This window comes from Manacus candei, unplaced genomic scaffold, assembly GCF_025592945.1.
Source record: "Manacus candei isolate 608988 ecotype Guabito, Panama unplaced genomic scaffold, ASM2559294v1 h1tg000023l, whole genome shotgun sequence".
NCBI classification, from domain to species: Eukaryota; Metazoa; Chordata; class Aves; order Passeriformes; family Pipridae; genus Manacus; species Manacus candei.
The window spans coordinates 17556694-17577454 of record NW_026138071.1 but is presented as its reverse complement, the minus strand read 5'-3'; the positions used below and the strand labels follow the sequence as shown (position 1 = coordinate 17577454).

Sequence of the window (20761 nt, the reverse complement as noted above, 5' to 3'; positions counted from 1 at the left end):
AAAAACAACTGACATTTCTACTTCTGAAAAGTCTGTGAAACGTTTTAGTTGCCAAAGCCCCTTGCTTTGATACAAGACAGTGATACTACAGACTCATGTGGCAGAACAGCAGCAGAATTTTAAAACCCAAGTTGTTTGTTAACAGGCTAAGTGCAAGTGAACACTGAGGTGCAGCACAGAATAATGCAGTAAGTGAACATGTGTGGGTGGTGCAAAATTCCAGTGTTGATAATTCTGCTGGGAGCGCCAGGCTAATCCTGACCTAGCTGGGGCATCTCTGCATTGCAAACTATAATTCAACATAGATATATCCAATGATACCAGTACAATGCCCAAAAGACCCTGACAACCGTGTGTTTGTGAAGAACTTTTATAATCAATCTTTGTCCACTAAATTCCATACCACATCAGCATCAAAGGCAGATGACCTTTAGAGACCATTTTCTATTGGTTAGACTCCATAAAATATTAATGTGCAATTTTCAAGGTGCCAGAACTCCAATCACAAAACAGAAGTCTTGTATTTTTGTCTCAGCTTCATGAGCCCCTCATATATAAGTCCATTCAACAGATTTGCAGCATGCCATTAACTATTTCAAACGACACTATATTCACTGTGCATCTGATTTTAGATTAACTGTATAATAAGATTTAAAAATTTATACTTGTGTCCTATAAATTACGAAGTGAAAACTTGGTTCCTACTGAATATTACTTCTTCAAAAGATCTAACAGGAAAAAAAAGTGTTTTAATAGCATAAAGATTCTCTTGCAACCTGTGTTATCCTTCACCTAAGGACTCCAAGAGACAGTGGTGAGGGGCCGCAGCCTTTTTGATGACAATCAAAAATCTAAATCCTAAGAACTAATGAAATATAATTATGTTAAGATGCAAACCAGTAAAAGTAGAGAAACAAAAGCAATTACAAATTAAGCTGTTGCTCACTAATCCTGTGTGCTTAGACACTGCATCCATATAACGCAATAGGACAGCCCACTTATCTGAAACTTGTTGTGTGTTGCACTGACTCAGTGGCTTGAGTTACGTATGCTGTGGCAGCCTAAATTCATTCCTCCATTACTTTTTTTACACAGCCTCAATTTTAGCATTATTTTAATGCACTATTAAATTTTAATTTTGTTTTTTCATTATATTTAAGTGCAAAAGAAAGGGGGGAATTATTTCCATTACTTTTGTAGTTCTGTAAACTATGATTTTGTAAATTAGTACTATTTTTTAATGACCTCTTAAAAAAATCTTTGGTCTGTGGCAGCACCAGGCTAAAGCCAACATTACCTTATTAGAAGATAACTTTATGATTGAAATACCAGACCAAGTTAGTCATGGCCAGTATGTCCCTATAAATTCTATCATTTCATTAACAGAAACAAAAGATGCTCTCCTGTACTTTCTCATGTTATGATGAGTTACAGTTTATACACAAGTCTCGGGCTTGATTAAATGAGAGAGTCAAGCGATTTAAGTCACTCAAGTGCTTTAACAAAGGTATCAGTAGGGTTCTGCCAAGGGTCATTAAAATTGCTAGACAACTGTCTAAACAACAAGTAGTTAATCTCTCAAAGACTATTCTGCTTCAAGGGATTCCCAAAAGCATTTGTAAATAGGGACATATTAACATGCATGTAATGTAGACCAAAGAATGCCCCTTCTTCATGGTTTTAAAGGTTGCACTCAACACAGTGATACTTGAGTACAGAACTGTATTTCAGTCACAATAATTACTGATTTTAATAGCTTGCAATTTTATCACTTTTTTTTTTTAATGAATGATCTTGAAATACAGTGTACACACTACAACTTTTATGGCATGCATATATATAATCTGCATTTCATAGTGCAGTAACAAACATAAGTGCCTCTTTCAAGACAAACAGGCAGCCTGCACAGCCAAGGACACAATTCGGACCTCCTACAGTTCCCATCGAAGACCAACTTTCTTCTTGAGACAGTGATGACATTTTTACAGGCAGCAGGTGGACATCTATTTTCCCTTTCGGTAAATAAAACAATCCTAATTGATTTGGGTCCACTTACAAACTCAGATCTTGCCAAGAAAACATTTATACACACAGGCCTTTACAAGGTAATTCAATCCTTCACATTCTCTGTTCTACATGCAAGTTGACAGTAAAGAAACATTTAAGAATTAGACAAATTTTACTTTTGCAATAATTGTCTTTGTGTTACAGGTAGCCATTTTACTATAAAGTAGAGTCATTTATAGCTCTTATTCACGGTTGCCAGGGTCAAATTAACTCTCTGGCTAAGCCTCTGTATGTAAAATTTCAGGCTAGATTTTTTTTTTATTTTTTTTTTTTTTAAACACATCTGAGTTACATAGCTTGGAAAACAGTTATAACAAAAATGCTGACGCAGTCTTAGCTACAGCACATCAATATGAGCACACTGCTATAATAGGCTTTTGTGATCTCAACAGACTATGTTAAATCATTTATAATTAAAGTAATCGCATTGTGACAACGAAAAGTTCATGATATAGTGCACATTTTATAAATGCTATACAACCAAATCTGAAAGATGGCTTGAAAAATATGAGATGTGAACAGGCAAGCAATTTTTTTGACTTTTCGTGTCTGATATATCACTAAGGACAGACCTATGCAGAGACATCTCATTAGGAAAATCCAAACAAAACAAACAACAATAAACCGGAAGAAACAAACAAAAAACCAGCAACACAACCAAACCCAACTAAACACCACACAAAACTACAGTCTAGCTTACCATTCAGAGAATAAAAACAGAGGCAATTAAAAGGACATATATGAACAAAGAGGGTGGTATTGACTGAAAGAACTGGACGTGGCACTTAGTGCTGTGGTCTAGTTGGCAAGGTGGAGATCTGTCAAAGGCTAACTCAATTACTTTGGAGATCTTCTCCAACCCAAATGACTCTACGGTTGCCCAATACAGAACTTAGGCTAGTTAATATTTCAGTAACAGAAAACAGTCATACACCAATTTTCTTTAAAGTATTTGTTTTCCTTATGGTAAAAAGGAGGTATTTGAAGACAAGCACAACTGAAATCCTTTCATTAATATACTTCTTGAGCAATGCAGAAAATATCTTACCTTCCACTCAAAGATGAAAAGAAGGGCACTACATGTATTCCCAAGGGTCCACCTTCCCCAGAAATCTCCACAGTTTTTGTCATTTCACTAAAAAAGAACATAGGAAAACACACCTCATATGCTTATTCACAGAATTCTCTATGTTAAAAACAAATTCCTGATTGATCAGAGAGTGGAAAGGGTAGAAAAAATATTTGACTCAGAGCTCACTAATATATAAAAATATGATGAAAAGTAAAACAGCTATGCAATTCTTTATTTTTTTATATTAGCATTTTTGTATTTTAAAAGGGAAAGAAATCAGTTACTAGATATTTTCCTAAGTTAACTCCCAAGTAAATTAATTAGAATATTAAAGAATAAGCTTTTAAGTGAGAAGAGACTTCATCATCAAAAAAAAAGAAGGGGGGAGAGGTTATTCTACATATTCTTAATTTATGCTCCACATTAGCTGCTTCAGTCAATTTCCCCTTGTGGCCACATTATAAACATGAAGATCACACATTAAGGACATCAAGCCCATAAGCAAATTAGTCAAATCATATTTAAATATCTTGATTTCTGCCCTCAGTTGCGTACAGCCTGACAAACAAAGAACAAAACAAATTGTAATCAAAAGTGCAACTCAGTTCATTTTATCAAAAAGTTTCCTTCCTTAAACACCATTATCAAAACCCTCTATACTACCTCTGACAGATTTTTGCTGTTTCATTTCCTATTGAGTATTTTACACTGCCAGCCTTACAGTGACCTTTTCTCTATTCTGGGTGATCCTAATTTGAAAAGGAAGGTACTTCAATTGGCTACAACATTTAAAAAAGAAATTAGTAGCAGCTGTATTTCAGCAGATCACGTTCCTTCTCTCTATACTAGTGTACATCTTCTGTAACACCCCCTCCCCTCAAATTGTACTGAACACCATCGACAGGATTAGTGGCAGTGGACAGCTAGCGTGTATTTCCACTCGTATCAGAACACTCTTACACCACAAGCTACAAGCTCACCTCGTGCATGTCAATCCTACAGTGCTGACAGAGCATGGCAAACTCAACCCAACGGCCCCTTTAGACACTGCCAGGAGTTAAAGATTCAGTCTAACTGATGCAAGGGCAGGCTGACAGTGGGGATAATAGTTCTGACCTTCCTCCAAAAACCATACAACGCATCTAGAGGGCACATGTTTGCAGAGTAAGATGACCAAGCTGACTCTTCCACACCACCCTGCCCTCCCCCTCAAATTATTTTTCTCTAGTACAACGACTTCCTCTGGGATCAGCTGACTGTTTTTGCTGACCCATGGTCTTATGATCACTTGATATGATGCAAGAATCAGCAAAAATGTACCGGTATAAGGCAAGACTCTGTGACCAGCCTTCAGGTGGCAACACACAGTTACACTACATCAGATACAACATAAAAACACGTAGCACAGCTAAACCCTCTCACAAGGAGCACAATTACTAATGACAAGAGTGAGTTTTGGGGAGGTTCTTTTCTTGTAAACTATTCTTCCTAAAAGGACGATGCTGTAATGAATTTATGTTCCATAAAAATGAAATAGAAAGACCCTGAGCAACAAACCACCACTGATCCCAATGCAACGGGTTTACATACTAATGTATTTATAACACAGGCACCATCAACAGGCATTTGCAGATTTTTTTTCTTTCCTGTATTGCCCCTCCACATTAATCAAAATCCTGACAAAATCTTCCTCTAGGTTTTTTTACATATACTTTTTTCTAGGGAAACTAGTCAGAAAAACTAATCAGGGTGGTTACCAAAAACCTCAACAATGAATTCATAGGAAATTAACTCCTCTTTGAGTTCCATCTTCTACTTCCTTCAATTCTCTTAATACACAAAGAAAGATAATTAAAGGGCTACTTTTATTGTCTTTTGAACTTCTACAGCACCAAAATGCATAAGTAAAATAAGTAGCCAAACCCTACAGATCCAGAAAACAATCAGAAGTAGTGAATATCCTTTCATTTGTACAGGGAAAATTTAAATAAGTTACAGTTATCCCCAGATAACCCTGCATGTTGCTTAAGTACTTCAGGGAAGAGTTGTCTTCCTGGGCAACTGTGAAACAGAGCAAAAAGTTTTTTGAGAGCTATCACGACAGACAGGTTCACTGTCATATTAAATCAATGCATTTACAGTTATAAGTAGGTTCAAAGCCAAAGAAAACAAACAAGCGTATTTTTAAATCTAACATGAAATCTACACACTAAGAAAAATAGGCTTCTTTGTGTAAACCAATAGCCCACATGTACATTGTGTATTACTTTTAAACACTGAGGTACATCCTAAAACTTATGGATGTTCTAAATATGCAGAATAAGACACTCTGTATGCATATATTAAAAAGGGTACTTTGGAATTACAATTTTAATCAAAAATCTATGAATCTAAAGACTTCTTTTTCTCAAATGTGATTCTTAATTGCATCTGAGAAGAAAACTTCCCTTCAAACCAACTTTCAAGAATCTTTGAGGACGTTATCTTTATATTATACCTATGAAAGCATGACAGTTAAAAATTTAAAAATTGGGACACCTGGGGGTTGGTTTGTTTTTTATTTGTTTAGCAACTTCAAAGATTAGAAATTCAGACAAATTTGGCATCAATCACTCATTCTGTCCCTCTCTGGGCACATTTAATCTGCCCATGAGAACAGCTGAACTCACCTGTGTACTATTCCACATTGGCTTACAGTTTATACTATACCGGAGAAAGTATTCAGGAATAGGGCATGCCTGAATGAAATCCTAAGTAGGATGAGCTTTAAGAATACTAATTACTAAACTCCATAGGCACAAGGGACAAAAAGATGCTGGGACTCTTCAGTTTGACAGAGTCAAGTTAAAAAAATTTAAAAAGGGAGTGGGAGAATGCAGAATTGCTTTCCACTGAAGGTTGATAACTGTGATATTGACAACAGAGAAGGTAACTTATAGATTTTCTGTAATATTCAACACTTTTAAGAAACAAACCAACCCCCAAAATAGGAAAAAAATTAAATTCCATAGGTTAGTAACCCACTAGTGACGTACTCCTATTTTAAATCTCCCCTACAGATCTTAAATGCCTTTTGCAGTAAAAGAAAACACAAGTCCGGCCTATCCAGTGTAAAAGTCATGGAGTCCAATTGCTAGATGGGGAGGAGAGGCTGGAAGCATTGGTGAGCAATGCACAGAGGGTGCCTCAGTGTGTTACTGTTTGTGTCTCCTGTACGTTCTTCAAGGAGCAGACAGAGCTCCTACCTCAGAAAAGACTGTCCCTGCTGAGTTTGGAACTCAATCTCCGTGGAACACATACAGATGTATTCTTACAGCAGTCAAAATAAGGGAACTTTTAAAAAGCATTTATGTGGGTGAAATTTATCAGAACTGCAGGGTTCACCCCAACCAGACCCACAGCAACCAGGCTTCTTCAAATGGCACCTCCCTGCCCCTCACTGCACTGAAGGTGCCTCAGAGGTCTCACTGAAGAGAGAACACCTGCCTAGTATGACCTGATCAAAGACCACATTCAACACTGTGCTATTGATTTTTAACCTGAGGGAACTGTCATCATTTACTATTTAAATTCTTCATTGCTTGATGTTATTGATTTCTGACAGATTCTTTACCGTCTATCACATTTGTCTGGAAGGCTTGCCATGCATATTATTAAAAATGTTGATGAGCACTGTTTAGTAAAGAGAGAGATAGAGAAGGCATACACGTGTGTAGTGAGCATGCTCAGCACTGGTAATATGGAAAGCAAAATTTAAATGGAGTGCTGCACATTCAGCAGTGCATATTTAGTGGTGAATCAATGTGATCCTCAGGTTGGCAGTGTCCTCGCTGTCGAATACTATAGCTCCCTCTCCTGAAATCTGTATCAAGAATTAGCAGTTTGTCAGTTTTGCAGTGGGAAAAGATCTGTCAGCTGAAAGCTTCTCTGCAAACTACCCAACAACACTCACAAACTGATCCGAGCCACTGAGAACTCAGAGATGCTTAAAAGGGAACTCTCTCTAGAAATAAATGTTTTGGAGTTTTGCAGCAGGGCCTGGTTCACTAAGGTACTTTGACCTTCCTCAGTTAAAAATGCCAGGAGAATCTTGGTAGCATTTCTCTTGGAGAACGCAGCAGACATAGCCTAAAGTAGATTAATTGCTTTGCAACACACTGAAGACAGTACCTTGGAAAAGTTGCTTTCTACATGGGTTAGTGGGCAAAACTTGTCATCATGTGTATGTCACAACAATCTACTGCCTGAGTAAACACAGATCAAGTATTTATCATTCCAATGGCATTTTCCTTTGCGATTTTACTCAACACTTTCTCATGTGTCTAAGAAAAGGTACAGATTAGTAAGATGCTATATCTGAAAAAAAAATCTTAGTGCAGGATGTCAATGTTTCCCTTGCAAACAGAAAAGCACAGCTGATATTCTGAACATGCTTTGTGGTGTTTTATTGACCACAGTCAAGTAAAAGACAAAATAAATGTTACTCAAATGTAGAAAGTTCACAGATGAAGTTATTAAGCTGCATCTCCTTGCTTGTTCTTCACTGTGCCTCCAGCCCTACCAGGCAATTCCAGCAGAGAATCCATGGACAAAGGGTGTTGACATTTGGTAGCGAGCACAGGCCTACAGGTGATGTCAAGTTCCCAAAGGGGACTTTAACAGGGAAGACTGCACAGATTTATCCAAATAAAGAGGGTGGTGACTCTGTCCATGTACTTTTTTCACAGACTAAGCTAGTACAGTTACTGACGGTAATAAAGTATTTGTACTCATTCTTCCAGAGTAGTCAGCAAAACTGAACCTGTCAGATAGCACACTTCCCACCCATCTCCTACCCCTTTTCCACGTTTTTCCTTCCATCTTTTCAACTAAGTACCTAAAGGTCTATTGAAAGCCCTGAAGAAGAAATTGAAATTCCAGATGTTAAATAATGTGGACATACTCAAATGATGAAAATCCAAACAATAAACAGGGATGGAGAGCACCCCACTGGGAGAAGAGAACACAGATGAAAGTGTAGTCAAGGATGAGCTTTCCAGGCACAGTTAAGGAAACTGCTCACTCTTTTACAAGAAACAGGCAAGCTTCAGCTGCTCCATTCTACACTAAACTAAACAAACAAGCTACCCACAAAGTTCAAATATTTACTATGAAATAAGGCCAGATTCTTCCAGTTTCAATTTGAAGAGGAAACAAATCACCTTCTCCTAACTAAAATGTGTTAATCCAGATTTTTTGTCCCACTAAAATTAGTTAGTTCTCACACGATTAACTATCTAAAGGTTTGGAGAGAAACCAGACAGCCTGCAGGCACCAGAGTTTTGTGTCTTTTTTGTCTTTAAATCAAGTTGTTCCAATTCTCTGTTAGACTAATGAAAGACACAGTAGGTTAAAAAAGGAAAATACAGAGAAGGAAAAAAATTCTGCAGCTACACTTTAATTATGTATCTACAGTGCTTAAACCAAGGAACTGACCCTGACCTCTGCTAAAAAGAAGTGGGAAGACAGCAAAACAGAACATAATGAAAACACATAATGAATTATCTATGCATAAATTACCCTTTGAGTTCCAACTAATCCAGTGCTATTAAGCTAAACATCCACTTCCAAGCAGATTCATGTTTACTGTTTCTTAACACCATCATTTTTACTAAAAAAAAAGCAAGGTTTACAGATCCGGTATTTCAATGAACAGTGGGCGAAGGAACTCAACGTTAAAGGTTGTGACAAATGTCTACCTGACAATCTATAGAGTATCAAGATCCTGTTCTTTAAAAATCTTTCAAACCTAGTACAGAACATGAAAGGATGCAAGAAGAAATACAAAATTTTATACACGGATGGCATTAGCTTGGTTTCTTTTGCCCTGAACATTATTTTTACCAGCAAATAAACAAAATAATTAAAAAAAAAAAGCCACCTCCAGAATTTACAAAAAACGTTTCAATGACCCAATGTTCAACTCTCAAAATGTCAAATTAAAATTTTCAGACTCCCGAGGGATACAGTCCTGAAAAATTTCCCAGTCTTTTTCTAGTGAAATGTTTTAAGAGGATCCAGGCAAAACCTCCCACTAGCTTCTGAGTAGAAGAGCTAAAAAACCTCTCTGTGGCCACTGGTTTACCCAACGTGCAACTCATTTCACCTACTTAAATCAGTAAACTGATTTTCTTCAAATGGAACAGTTTTCCTACTTGAGTGAGAAGTATAAACCAATCGAAGTCTGGAGCCTTTAAATTCAACTGTTTGGGATTCACAATCATGAAATATTAATCATGGTATTCTTTTTTTATGCTTCCCTCTGAAATAGCCATTTATTGGCTGTGGTCAGAGAAGGAACCCTGACCTCAGACAGGTTGGTGTTCAGATCATTTTTTCAGGGTGATGAGTTGCTATTTTGCTGAAGTGCTATAAGACCTTCAAGATTACCAAACTCAGTGAAAGCCACAGGGACAATATTGGTTTTCTTTCTTCTACAGCATGGAAAAGCTTCCATAGCATGGAGTAGCTCACAGTTAGGCTGAAGTATCAGATTTATTAACATCACTGAACATGGTTTATTTAAATGGCACATTTAAATGAAGGCTTAAGGTATCACGACTTGGTGGTCCTTCATGGCCCTAACACCTTTGAAATACAACAAGGAAGATACCTGAATAAATCAGAATTCTAAGTAACACTTTCTTTCAGAATAAACAGTATAAAAGGAGTCAAATTAGATATTAAGATCCCAGTTTTACCACTTGTGGAAAAAAATAGTTTTCTTATTTAATATTTTATTAATAAAACCTTCTTTACTTACATTCAATCAAATTAAATAACAGTGAGATAGACGGTCTCTAGTGACTTACTATTTTCCTTCATAAACCTATTACTCCTAATGAAAACACTTTTGGAAAAACAGTTTAAAAAGCTTCACTTAGAAGAAAAAAGCCAAACAAGAATCAAATTTACTGCCTTAAAATTTAAATTCTCTGACTTTTATAATTCCAGTGAATTTCACAGAAATATGAACTAACTTTGCTTTACAAAATAATGTATTCAGAATTCCTCTAAAGTTCACTGTTTGAAGAAACTGAAATATGTTACAAATACTTCAGTATAATTCACAACTTTGAGGAAGAAATCCACATAGCACCCACCTCAACTCCTGCAGGCAAAAAAAAAAATAGTGTTTTCTAAATTCTCCTTAGGACACAGGAACTACATGTAAGGCATATTTTGGTAGAATAATTTTACTGGGACTGTATTTAAAGAAAGACTGATCATTTCTCTTTATTTTGGTTTGGTTTTCATTTATTTGGTTGGGTTTGGTCATTGTTTTTCTGAATGCATCAACCTCAAGATTAATACAACTCATTTAAAAAAAAACCAATTACAACCAATGCAGAAAGATTCTTGGGAATACCCTGTTCTGGTCAGCTTTCCCTCTGCTCCCTGTCTGTTCCACACTGATGCTCAGGCACCAATCAAGTGGGCCCCTATCTATATTCTTTACCACTTTTCCTTCCACATTCCTCCGTCAAGACAGTTAGCAGAATTCAGCAGAAATTGTAAGAGAGCCACAGAAATTTAGGCTTATTATTGACTGTTTTTTGACAAGGTCAGAGGAGACTTGGCCATTCCAGAAAACTGAAAAACCCTGAAAAGCATCACAGAGGTTTTTCTTGTCAGCATTTCCAGTGACCATCAAATTATGAAGATTAAAAAGCAAATGAGTATCACAACCTTCTTCTGAAGAATGCCAAATGCAAGCAAGGAATTGTTTAACTCGATAAACAATGATACGCTCTTAAAAAATTCCTGAGAGGACTTAGAGGGTCTAATCCACCCTAGTAAAGTCATAAGGACAACAGTAAATATGAGCATAGTGTGCACAGAGCTTGATTAATCCCCATTACAAATTAACGGATCGAGAGACAAATGAGTGCATATATTTGGTGATGCATAATAATTACCTCAGGTGAAACAAGCTGTAGAAGTCTTTAGCAACAACATTCCTTAAAGAGAAAATAAGCATTAGCAACTAAACTAAGTTCTATACCTGCATGATGAACACTAATCAGCTGGCATGTAACTTAGAGGCCCGACAGGTGCAGAGAAAGCTGGAAGAGCACTCCAGTTCTTTTTCCTAATGAGACCATTCTAAAAATATGTACCAGTATTAGCAGGCAAGAGAAGAAATTACAAAATTGTATATGCACTAGGTGACAAGGAGGCCTCCAAAAGGGAGGAAAAATACCAGACAGTGAGTTGAAAACCACAACTGTATCAAGATCATAAAATCTCCCATAACATAAATGAAATTATGACTTAAAGAGTAAGAAAAACTAGAAATTATCTCTCTTGTATGGAAAAGACTGATTTTTGATACGTTCTAAAAAGAAAGGTAATCCTTCTATCAAAATCCCAGCATGGCCCAGAAGACCAGTAAGGTTCGAATCTCTGCTCTTGCAAACTTCCCCACAGGCTTTGGGTATATATTCATGCCTCTTTCCCAGCCCTCATGTAGGTAAAAAGAGAATATTAACCCTTGTTTTTTCTCAGGTGTTTGTGAGGACAAATGCTCTCAGCATGCAGATACTACTTACTTCATGGGTTTTATTTTATACTGTTTTGACAAACAACTATAAGCTGCAGAATTATAGCAAAGGATTATTTGCTATCACCAAAATCAAAACAGAGTAATTTTTCACATTTTAGCTGTCACACAGAAGTTTGCCATGTAACTCATCCTAATTTCATTATACAATGAAATATACATATACCACTACAGTTCTGCAACAAACACAACATACTAGACAAAGGACTGAATTCCTTCACCTACCCAAAAAGGTGGTTTTAGCACAACCTGAATCACCAGTCAGAAGTGAAATTTCAGCTTATGGTGAGACAGGAAAAGAGCAGCAGGGAAACATTTTGCTCTACATTTACCAGGTCAAGTCCTCTAATGCCACCACTGACTGACCTGCTCTGTGACACTGTATTGCAGCCTGGTCTGTTAACTTGGTGTAACAAATGCAATCCGCAAAATCATTACTTTTCAATTTAATTTCAGACATTTAGAATTTTCCCTGTGATTTTAGGAACAATAAACACTGTTGCTCATCATTAAAACTCTTCAAACCACCTGGTTTCCCCTCCTCTGGTTTCAGCTATGCAGCTCTCAAGTTTTACTGTATTTGCTTTCAATGCAGATTATAGATCTACCTAAGTTACACTTAAAATTTAGACTGGTAGAAATTCAAGTTATTTCCCAAACTGTCAATGGGACTGCTCTCACCTTCAGAAATAGCAGCACTGGCCATCTCTAGTCAGTCATAAATGAAGAGAGGAAAAGAATGCATTCCATCTGACTACTCTAGTGAAGCAATGCACTGGGAAATATTGCAAATATTGGCTATAGCTTTCACAGTATATAAACACAGAGATAAAAATCTACTACAGGATACAGAAAGTAATAACCTTACCACTCAAAAACAGACGTGACACTTAAACTGAAGAAGATGATTTTAGGACTATATGGTTCAGTGAATGATTATTTATTGAGATATAATATATGACTTAAGAACAGCTTCTATCTTAAGGCATGAAATACTTGCAGGACTGAGTAGAAATCAAAAAGGAAGTATACAATAGTAGTATTATTTCTCCCTTACCCTTACACTACACACAGCACAAAAAAACCTTCATATTCATCAACAAGGGTAAAAGTCTGTCATGCACAAATATGTGCTTCAGTATATGAATTGAAGGATGGGAAAGGGAGGAGGAAGAAGAGGTCATGACAATGGGAAACACAATGCAGATTCAGGACTGCAGCTGGAATGAGAAGTCAGTCTTGTCTTGCATGTTGATAAATCATACTTGAGTCAGCATCAAACAGAGGATGTTCCTACCTGACAGGGAGTCGGGTCCTCTGAGCCAACAACAGTTCTGTGTGTCCAGTGAGGTTCATCTCCCCATCCTGAAAGGATGCCTGGGAAGCACCCTGTTGAGAGATTTCAAAGCACATTTTGAAACTACATACATAATTGTGTTTATATTTTTTAATCAATATTTGGAAGAGAAAGTCAGTCAAAGTAATATCATCTCACTCACAGTGAGGACTGAAAGACCCATTCTGCATGTAGTATCTGTGACACAGCATTTGAAGAAACAGGAGGGTATCTAAAGTCCTGCTCCTCATACCAGAGTCCCACCATCCTTCCACTGGAGAAGCTCATGGTACTACCTTCTTGTCTGCCTATCCAACCTGAAAGTCACTCTTTCCCACCCTGAGCCTCCTCCTTTCTCACAATAGATCACACAAATCTTGGATAAACCAAATGGCTTTTTTATTTTTTTTTGGTTGTGCTTTGCCCCTTAGTAGCATTTATCTGGTAAAGATGGATTTTCACAGTAACTTCCCAGAACAAGAAATTACGAAACCATTTGGCCAGACAAAAATACATTGCACACAGGGTCCAGGCATTAATGATAAAGTTCTTGAAAACTATTATTTAACTTTCTTTTTGTGATCCTCACACTTTCAGTGTCTGCATTTTTTTCATACTGGGAGAGGAAAATAGTTACCAACGAGATAAGACCACTGTCAGCAGGTGATGTATTAGCTTTAACATACTGTACTTCATCCCAACTCTTATGGCAATAATGTAAACAGAGCAAATTCTGTAACAAAGACCTTCTTCGGAGAGGTCACTTCTGTCAAATCTGCAACAGGAATATAACTGGAAGACATAAATCTTCAGCTGTCAACACACTAAGATAATTCAATTCAGAGTTTGATCTTAACTAGATAAAGCCTAAAGTTAATCATTATTTTTTTTGTTGTTGCAGTGGTACAGTTTTCCAGTGTATACACTTGCCATATCAAGTTGTCTCAAGGTAAAAGTTAGCAATGCTATAAATTAATTTCAAAGAACAAGACCAACTTGATAGGTAATTTAATTTTCAATAAAAGCTCTACACTGTATATTAAAAGTTCCAATTTCTCTCAAATGATGGCTCTACTCAAAATATGGCTTTTAAGGTTTGGTGTTTCCAGTTCCTCAAAGATTTGTAGAACTTATTTTTAGCTTATAAGTATCAAGAGACTTGGGGGCAAGTGTGGGTTGCTTTGCGTTTCAAAATAGAATCACGAGCAGCCTAGCAAGCAAACCCTTAAAAAATATAAATCGAGCTGGATTGCCTTTTGGTTCACATGCTGCTTTTGAACCTATAATATTAGCAGAGATGCTCTTTGTGTGTTAATTAGAGCAGAAGCCAACAGATTTGGCTTCAACTGCAAGACCAATACAGCTCAAAGTGAACTACTGTTGCTAGTAGAAGAACCATTTTTAAAAACTGTGTATTAAGTAACTGCCATCTCTTCCGATCACTTTTCACAGTGGAACCACATGCCAAGGAATAATTCTTGCTACATGAAATATATTCCATACTAAGATCATAAATCAAGAATTTGACCTCAAGCAGTGCATTACCAACAGAAATCTCACACACAGCCTTCATATGTTGACTTCATTTTGACAAAAGCTTTAAAAAAAAAGTGTTTTGGTAGCAACAGATGCTGGAAGCAGACAAACCTCCTAACAATAATGTTCCCAACAAAGTCAACCTCCTTCAGCTAACCACAGAAAACACTGGTGCTACAAAGGCTCTACTTTTTGGAAAGCTTAAGATAGCCAAGACATGAGCAGATTTAGGGTTGTGAATTAATTGGACTCTTTTCTTTCGGACACTGGCTGCAACACAGTGCAAGACAGAGAATATGCTACTCATGAACTCAGAATTTTTTGCCACCTGAAGCCTCCCTTGCAGTCTACACAAGTCTGCATAAGCTACGTTATTTCTCTGTTTCTAGGCTTTTGGTTACTATTGTTCTTATTGTAGTGAGATTACATCCATGCTTGTCCTCTATCTCCACTTCCTGAGAAGTATATTTCACAGTAAGGAAAAATACTGGTGTTCAGAACACAATCTCATCTCTTGTTTCTGTTGACTGACACACAGATGTTTAATCACAAGGAATGATTTTTTTGATCAACAAGTATAATCTCATACTTTGATTTGCTTAGTGACACAGGACAACACTGCTAAGAGCACAGTTCCACCCCAAGATAAGTAAGAGGTCCTTACAGAAAGATGGCAACTAAGAGCTTTCTTTTCTGCTAAAGGCCAGACCAGAAGAAAGTATCTTGAAGCTTGATAAGAGGATTAGTGTAGATATCAGGGATGTTAGACCTTTGGAAGAGGTCTTGAAGAACAGGTTTATAAACACGACATAAAGGTTTCAAGGCATGTTTATTCCTGTACCAGAAAATAATGGTCCAGCCTTGCAAGGCACCTGACAGTCACACACATTTTAATCTTTCCACAAGATAAAACAAGAGGAATCAGAGGATAAAGTTTGGAGTCCATATCTACAATTACAGCTTGCTTTTTTGTTTCTTTTGTTTGTGTTTTTGGGTTGGTTTTTTTGCTTATTGTAGTGTGGGGGTTTTGTTTGTTTGTATTTTAAATTTAAGGGTAAAAACTTCTAAAGAAAACTTGACCTCTCCTGAGCTGGACAGAAGTTTGTTGAGCGATTTCAGAAATGCCACAGGGAAAATTTCAGTATCAGAGCCTCCATCCTGCACACCACAGCCTGTTTTGATTTGAAGGGATACAGTGCTCAGACATACCACAGATTATCACATGCTCAAGTCAGTAAACACAAAGCCAGATATATTTAAAGGCTTAACTGATCAAGGAAACATGAATCATAACACCAGCATTATAATTGAGCTCTCTGAGAATGACATTAGAGCTTCAGTCACATAACAATCACTACAAATAGACAAATTCCTTTCATACTTCAGCATTTCATTAGAAGTACAGTAAATTTTAACAGATCATCTCCTGGTGAACCAGCTTGATAAGAAACCAAAAAATGCACAAGTGAAGACCCTATCAAAAGCCAATGATCCAATACACATAGAAACATTCAATCTCTTGTTCATATTTTAAAGTCTGATTGTCTGTTTTTCAATAGTAGCAGAATTAATGACACCAACTACCAAAGTTTGACTCAAATTCAGTTGACAATGTAATCGCTTTACAGTGACAGAATTGCAGTTTTCACTTAGGACATAGGAATAAAATGCAAAACAGTGTGGTAAAAACAAAAGCCAAGAAAGCATATGCATCTAAGAGCAGTGGAAGGTTTTTAATTTATTTACATATGGATAATTTGAATTAAGCAATTCTTCTTAGTGCATGTTCTTCAAATTAGGACTGAAGCAGAGGAGAGAGATTCTATTAAATAATAGCTCTCTGCAAACACCTGCTACCCAAATGCTAGAAAGTCTCATATTCATTATGTGACAGCTCTCAAGTTAGGTAAACATGTACATGTGACAGTAGAAAGAGTGACAGAGCAGATACCAGTAACATTTTCTACTTTGTGAACATACAGTTTTCTCAATTCAGCAGTCAGCACGGACATGTATTACCCCCAGCAATAAACACTGGAATCAGTCATGGTCTTATTGAGCTTAGGGAATATGACAAATTCTCTGGGGTTTGCCTTTAGTTTTTGAAAATGCTCATTTCATAAAAACCACAAAGCATCTAAGGGGAAAAGCAATAGTGGCTCTTTTGAACAGAGACATGAAAGTATCCATTTCTGGCTAGAAAAAGAGAGAGGGAAAGACAGAATTGACTGAAAATGGTCAAACCAACTGTTTGTATTACAAACAGAAAAGTGCAGCCCTGAGCAGCCGACACAGCAGAAGCTGCCCACCAGCCCCACTGTGCTGTCTTCTCACCATCACTGTAACCCAAACAAACTGGATTTTTGTATCTTCAAAAAAACTGCACCACATCTGTTTTCTAACTAAACTTTGGCTATAGTGTAGTTTTGAGTTACATTTTAGCTAAAAAGAAATCTTTTGTTGAGGTTCTTCTGCAGCAAAATTCTGCACATTCATGCAAGAGCAGACTATATTACCTAGTCCAGCAGGACAAGTTCAGAAATATTCACAGGCCACCAATGGCTCTACAAGGGCCCTACCTATATCACCTCAAATCTGCCTGGTAGGCTTGGAATACAATTCATTCTTAAGAAGTAAGAATTTGAGTAGTATATAATTGCCAATATGTCACTTTTAGAAAAGCTATGTAGGAAAAAACATCCTCTTCTCTGAAAAAAAAAATATTATATAATAACCAACATGAGACAAGTCTCAAAACTAGATAAATTTGGAGAATATGGAGTCTAAATAAAGAAGAGGAGAAAAGCCTGAGTGCAGGACACACTTGGAGTATAAAATGGTCATCAAACACTAACAATAAACTTAAAAGAAATAAATATGATCTATTAATAGTAGAAATACACATGATATGTACTCAAATTAGGAGTGAAGCAGGTTGGTATACCCAAGGGAAATACCTGGTATACCCGAGTATATATGTGCAAATGTATGTCTGAAGTTCCAGTTTACAGTATTGTATTCCCTGAGGGCATCAACGTTTTAAAACAAAGCAAAGTATCCAAACCAAAGAGCAGAAGGTCACGGAGCAGGGTGTCAGGCTGCAGAGCTCGCTCTCCCTACCTAGCCAACAGTAAACCTTCTTCCAAGAAGGTTCAGTGAGAGTTCAGACATAAACAGTGAGATGCAAGGAAACCTGGGGGTGAAAGGGATGCTTAGTTTACAAATGCAGGAAATGTCTCATCGACTGCTCTCACAACAGACAATTTTAATTACCATATTTAAAAATTGAACATTTTTAGCAACACTTTCAGGATCATGTGAGCACTTCTGACAGCCAGAATGAGTTTAAAAAGCCATAGCACTATATTTAGCTTTAAAAATCAACACTTTCATAAATATTCCCAAACCAATTAGTGCGTGTTATAAAGGTGTTTACCTTTAGTTAGAACAACAAATGCAATACATGACATCACATTCAGAGGACGATCCCCAAGACCACACAACTCAAGAAACACACACATAAAGGTCCCTTTTTGTAATAATATAACCAAGCACAAGTTAAAACATGAACCATATATCTTGCTGTAATGCCCAGCAGTTACACACACTGTTGGTTTCAAGTTCTGGCTGATTGCACCTGACTGTGCCTCAAAAAGGCTTCTTCATGGCTCACTTGGTCTTTTGGGACAAAACATAAGTTGTGTTTGTAGGTGTGTTCCTAAAATAGTTAAGAAATAACCACTGTCCCTCATCAGGATACTCCTGTCATCCTCGGTTTGCAACAAGAAGAATGCAGCACACCACAAGCTTTAGGAATGTTTCAGACTTAAAATTAGTCTCTTCGATTCCTCCATTTGGCCTTAAATCCACAATGGGCCTGATTGAAGATGTGGCACTAAAACCCAACATAAAGAAAACATTTATCTTATCTTTATTACTTACCATGTACAGAGTCAGGCTATCTCAAGGCCAGGGAACAATCTGGCAAGTGAAATACGTTACAAGCTTCCAGTTAGCAGAGACCTGCACCGTAACTGCAGCAGAAACACATTTGGGGTAGAAAAATTTTTGTAATTGAGGTATCCTGCTTTGGGCTGAGGCAGAATTAATTTTTTTCCTAGTTGCTGGTGCAGTGCTGTGTCTTGGATTTAGTATGAGAACAATGCTGATGAACCACTGATATTTTGGTTGTTGCTAAGCAGTGCTTACCCTAAGTCACGGACTTTTCTGCTTCTGCTCTGCCAGAGAGGAGGTGCAGCAGAGGTTGTAAGGGAGTGTGGTCACGACTGCTGACCTGAACTGGCCAAAGGGATTATTCTACACCATAAAACATCATAGCCAGTACATAAACTGAGGGGAATTGGCTGGGAGAGGCCAATCACGTCTTCCAGATTAATTTTTTATTTTAACATGTCGCTTTTCTTTTTTCCTTCTAAATAAGCATAATGAAATATCAAACATCCTTTTAAAACCAACCAATAACAGAAAATTAAGTACACTGCTCAGTATTCTCTTAAATATTACAGAGTCTGTTGGAAAGAGAACACATTGACCAACAGACATACCAGCTGTCATACTTACACAGGTGTATTTATAACCACAATTAATTTATCTCAGTTAAAAAATTCCTATTATCACAGTATCAGTATCATCAATACGTTAAGAATGGAAACCAATACAAATCAGGTTAATACAATGCTGCTAAACTGAAGGAAAAGTATTATTGTTTGTTGCTATATATTTCTTATTTTTCCAGTAGTCTGCTTGATTTAAATCACTCTCCCTCCATAAAACATGTTAAGTATTTCTAAACAACTTATAATACTTCCATTTCACTTACTGATTAAACTACATCATCTTCTCAACTACTCAGAATGTAATTCATTTGAAATGGATAATTGATGCAATTGTGCAGTATCTACAAATGCAATTAATCACTTGCTAAAAATTATTTTAGGCAGGCAATATGAAAATAAGAATCATAAAGCTTCTTTCAATGTCAATTAAAATGTATTCTACTGGACTGGTAAAAGATACTTTTCAACATAAGAATAGCTGTACATCTTCAGATATTTTTAATAACATGCAAGTGGATTCATGTTTAATTAGCACAGCACAAAGAAAAGCCATAATATAGTACAGCTTTTAGCAATTACATGACAGTTTCAGGAACCACAACAGCATTATTTCCCCCCTCAACTACCAACGGATTTCTTGAATATTGTAGCAAGTTGTGTGTGATCTTGGCACTTAAAAGGATATTCTAAACCAAGGGCATAAATAGATACTCTCCTGGGAATCCGTCCGAAGCAAGGAATTATTCCCCCAAATTGTTTGTTAACAATTCTCTACTGAGGGTTATCATTACAGCTGAACTGTACTGGTGGATAACATACCCTCTGTTGTTCAGTGCAAAACCAGAGCTGGCTGAAACCCCCTTCCCCAGCAGGTCCAACTACTCTGGGTGACTTTGCACTGAAGTAGATTAGGAGCAACTTCTGCTCATAAAACACATCTTGCCAGTGCCAACCTTCAAAATGTTCTCCCTAACCCTTCCTGCTCTACCTACTCCCAGTTTATTTCACCTTAATCATTCAAAAATCTAGATGAGGAGCATTCTCTGCATGGAAAAAGCGATGCTCTGAGTCCTACACAAAGAGTAAAATATTTATTATTAAGAGCAACAAGGATTACTTTTAGGCCTGGAGATCAAAATTGTTACGCACAATTTTGGTAACAGAACTTCGAGAGTTCTCACATGAAAGATTTCTTTATCACTGAGGAAAAAAAAAATCCACTAGTTTTAATAGTACTGGAGAGTTCACATCTTCCTTGGCAGTGGTTTTGCACAGGTAAAGGGAAGGAAAAGGTGCAGCTGGAGTGCCTAAGTATTTCAATTTATAAAGGGCTGAGAGAAAAAGAAAAATGAAAAAATTGCCTCAGTTAAAAGTCTCCAGAAGTAGCTTTTCTGCACATAAAACTCTGGCCGTAAGCCCAACATTTTTAAGTATTTCTAGGCTGAAGTGTGAGCAATTTCTTTTCCAAAACAGTAGAAAGCTGCTTTTAAAAGTATTGATAGTATATTGATAAATATTTGGATTTAGCACCTCTACTGGCCAAGAATCAATTCTTAAAAGAAAGGGAAATG

At 36.9% G+C, this 20761-nt stretch overlaps 1 protein-coding gene across 9 annotated transcripts in view; it reads right to left on the bottom strand.

Moving 5' to 3' along the window:
- The window catches only part of PARD3B (par-3 family cell polarity regulator beta), a 393203-nt gene that overhangs the window by 220172 nt on the left and 152270 nt on the right, over positions 1 to 20761 (bottom strand). For all 9 annotated transcript variants that reach the window (XM_051786819.1, XM_051786818.1, XM_051786820.1 and 6 more), the window contains 2 exons: positions 13039 to 13130; positions 3116 to 3202 (listed from right to left, as the gene is read on the bottom strand). In XM_051786819.1, the coding sequence (XP_051642779.1) occupies positions 3116 to 3202; positions 13039 to 13130 (179 nt within the window). The remainder of the gene's footprint in view (positions 1 to 3115; positions 3203 to 13038; positions 13131 to 20761) is intronic.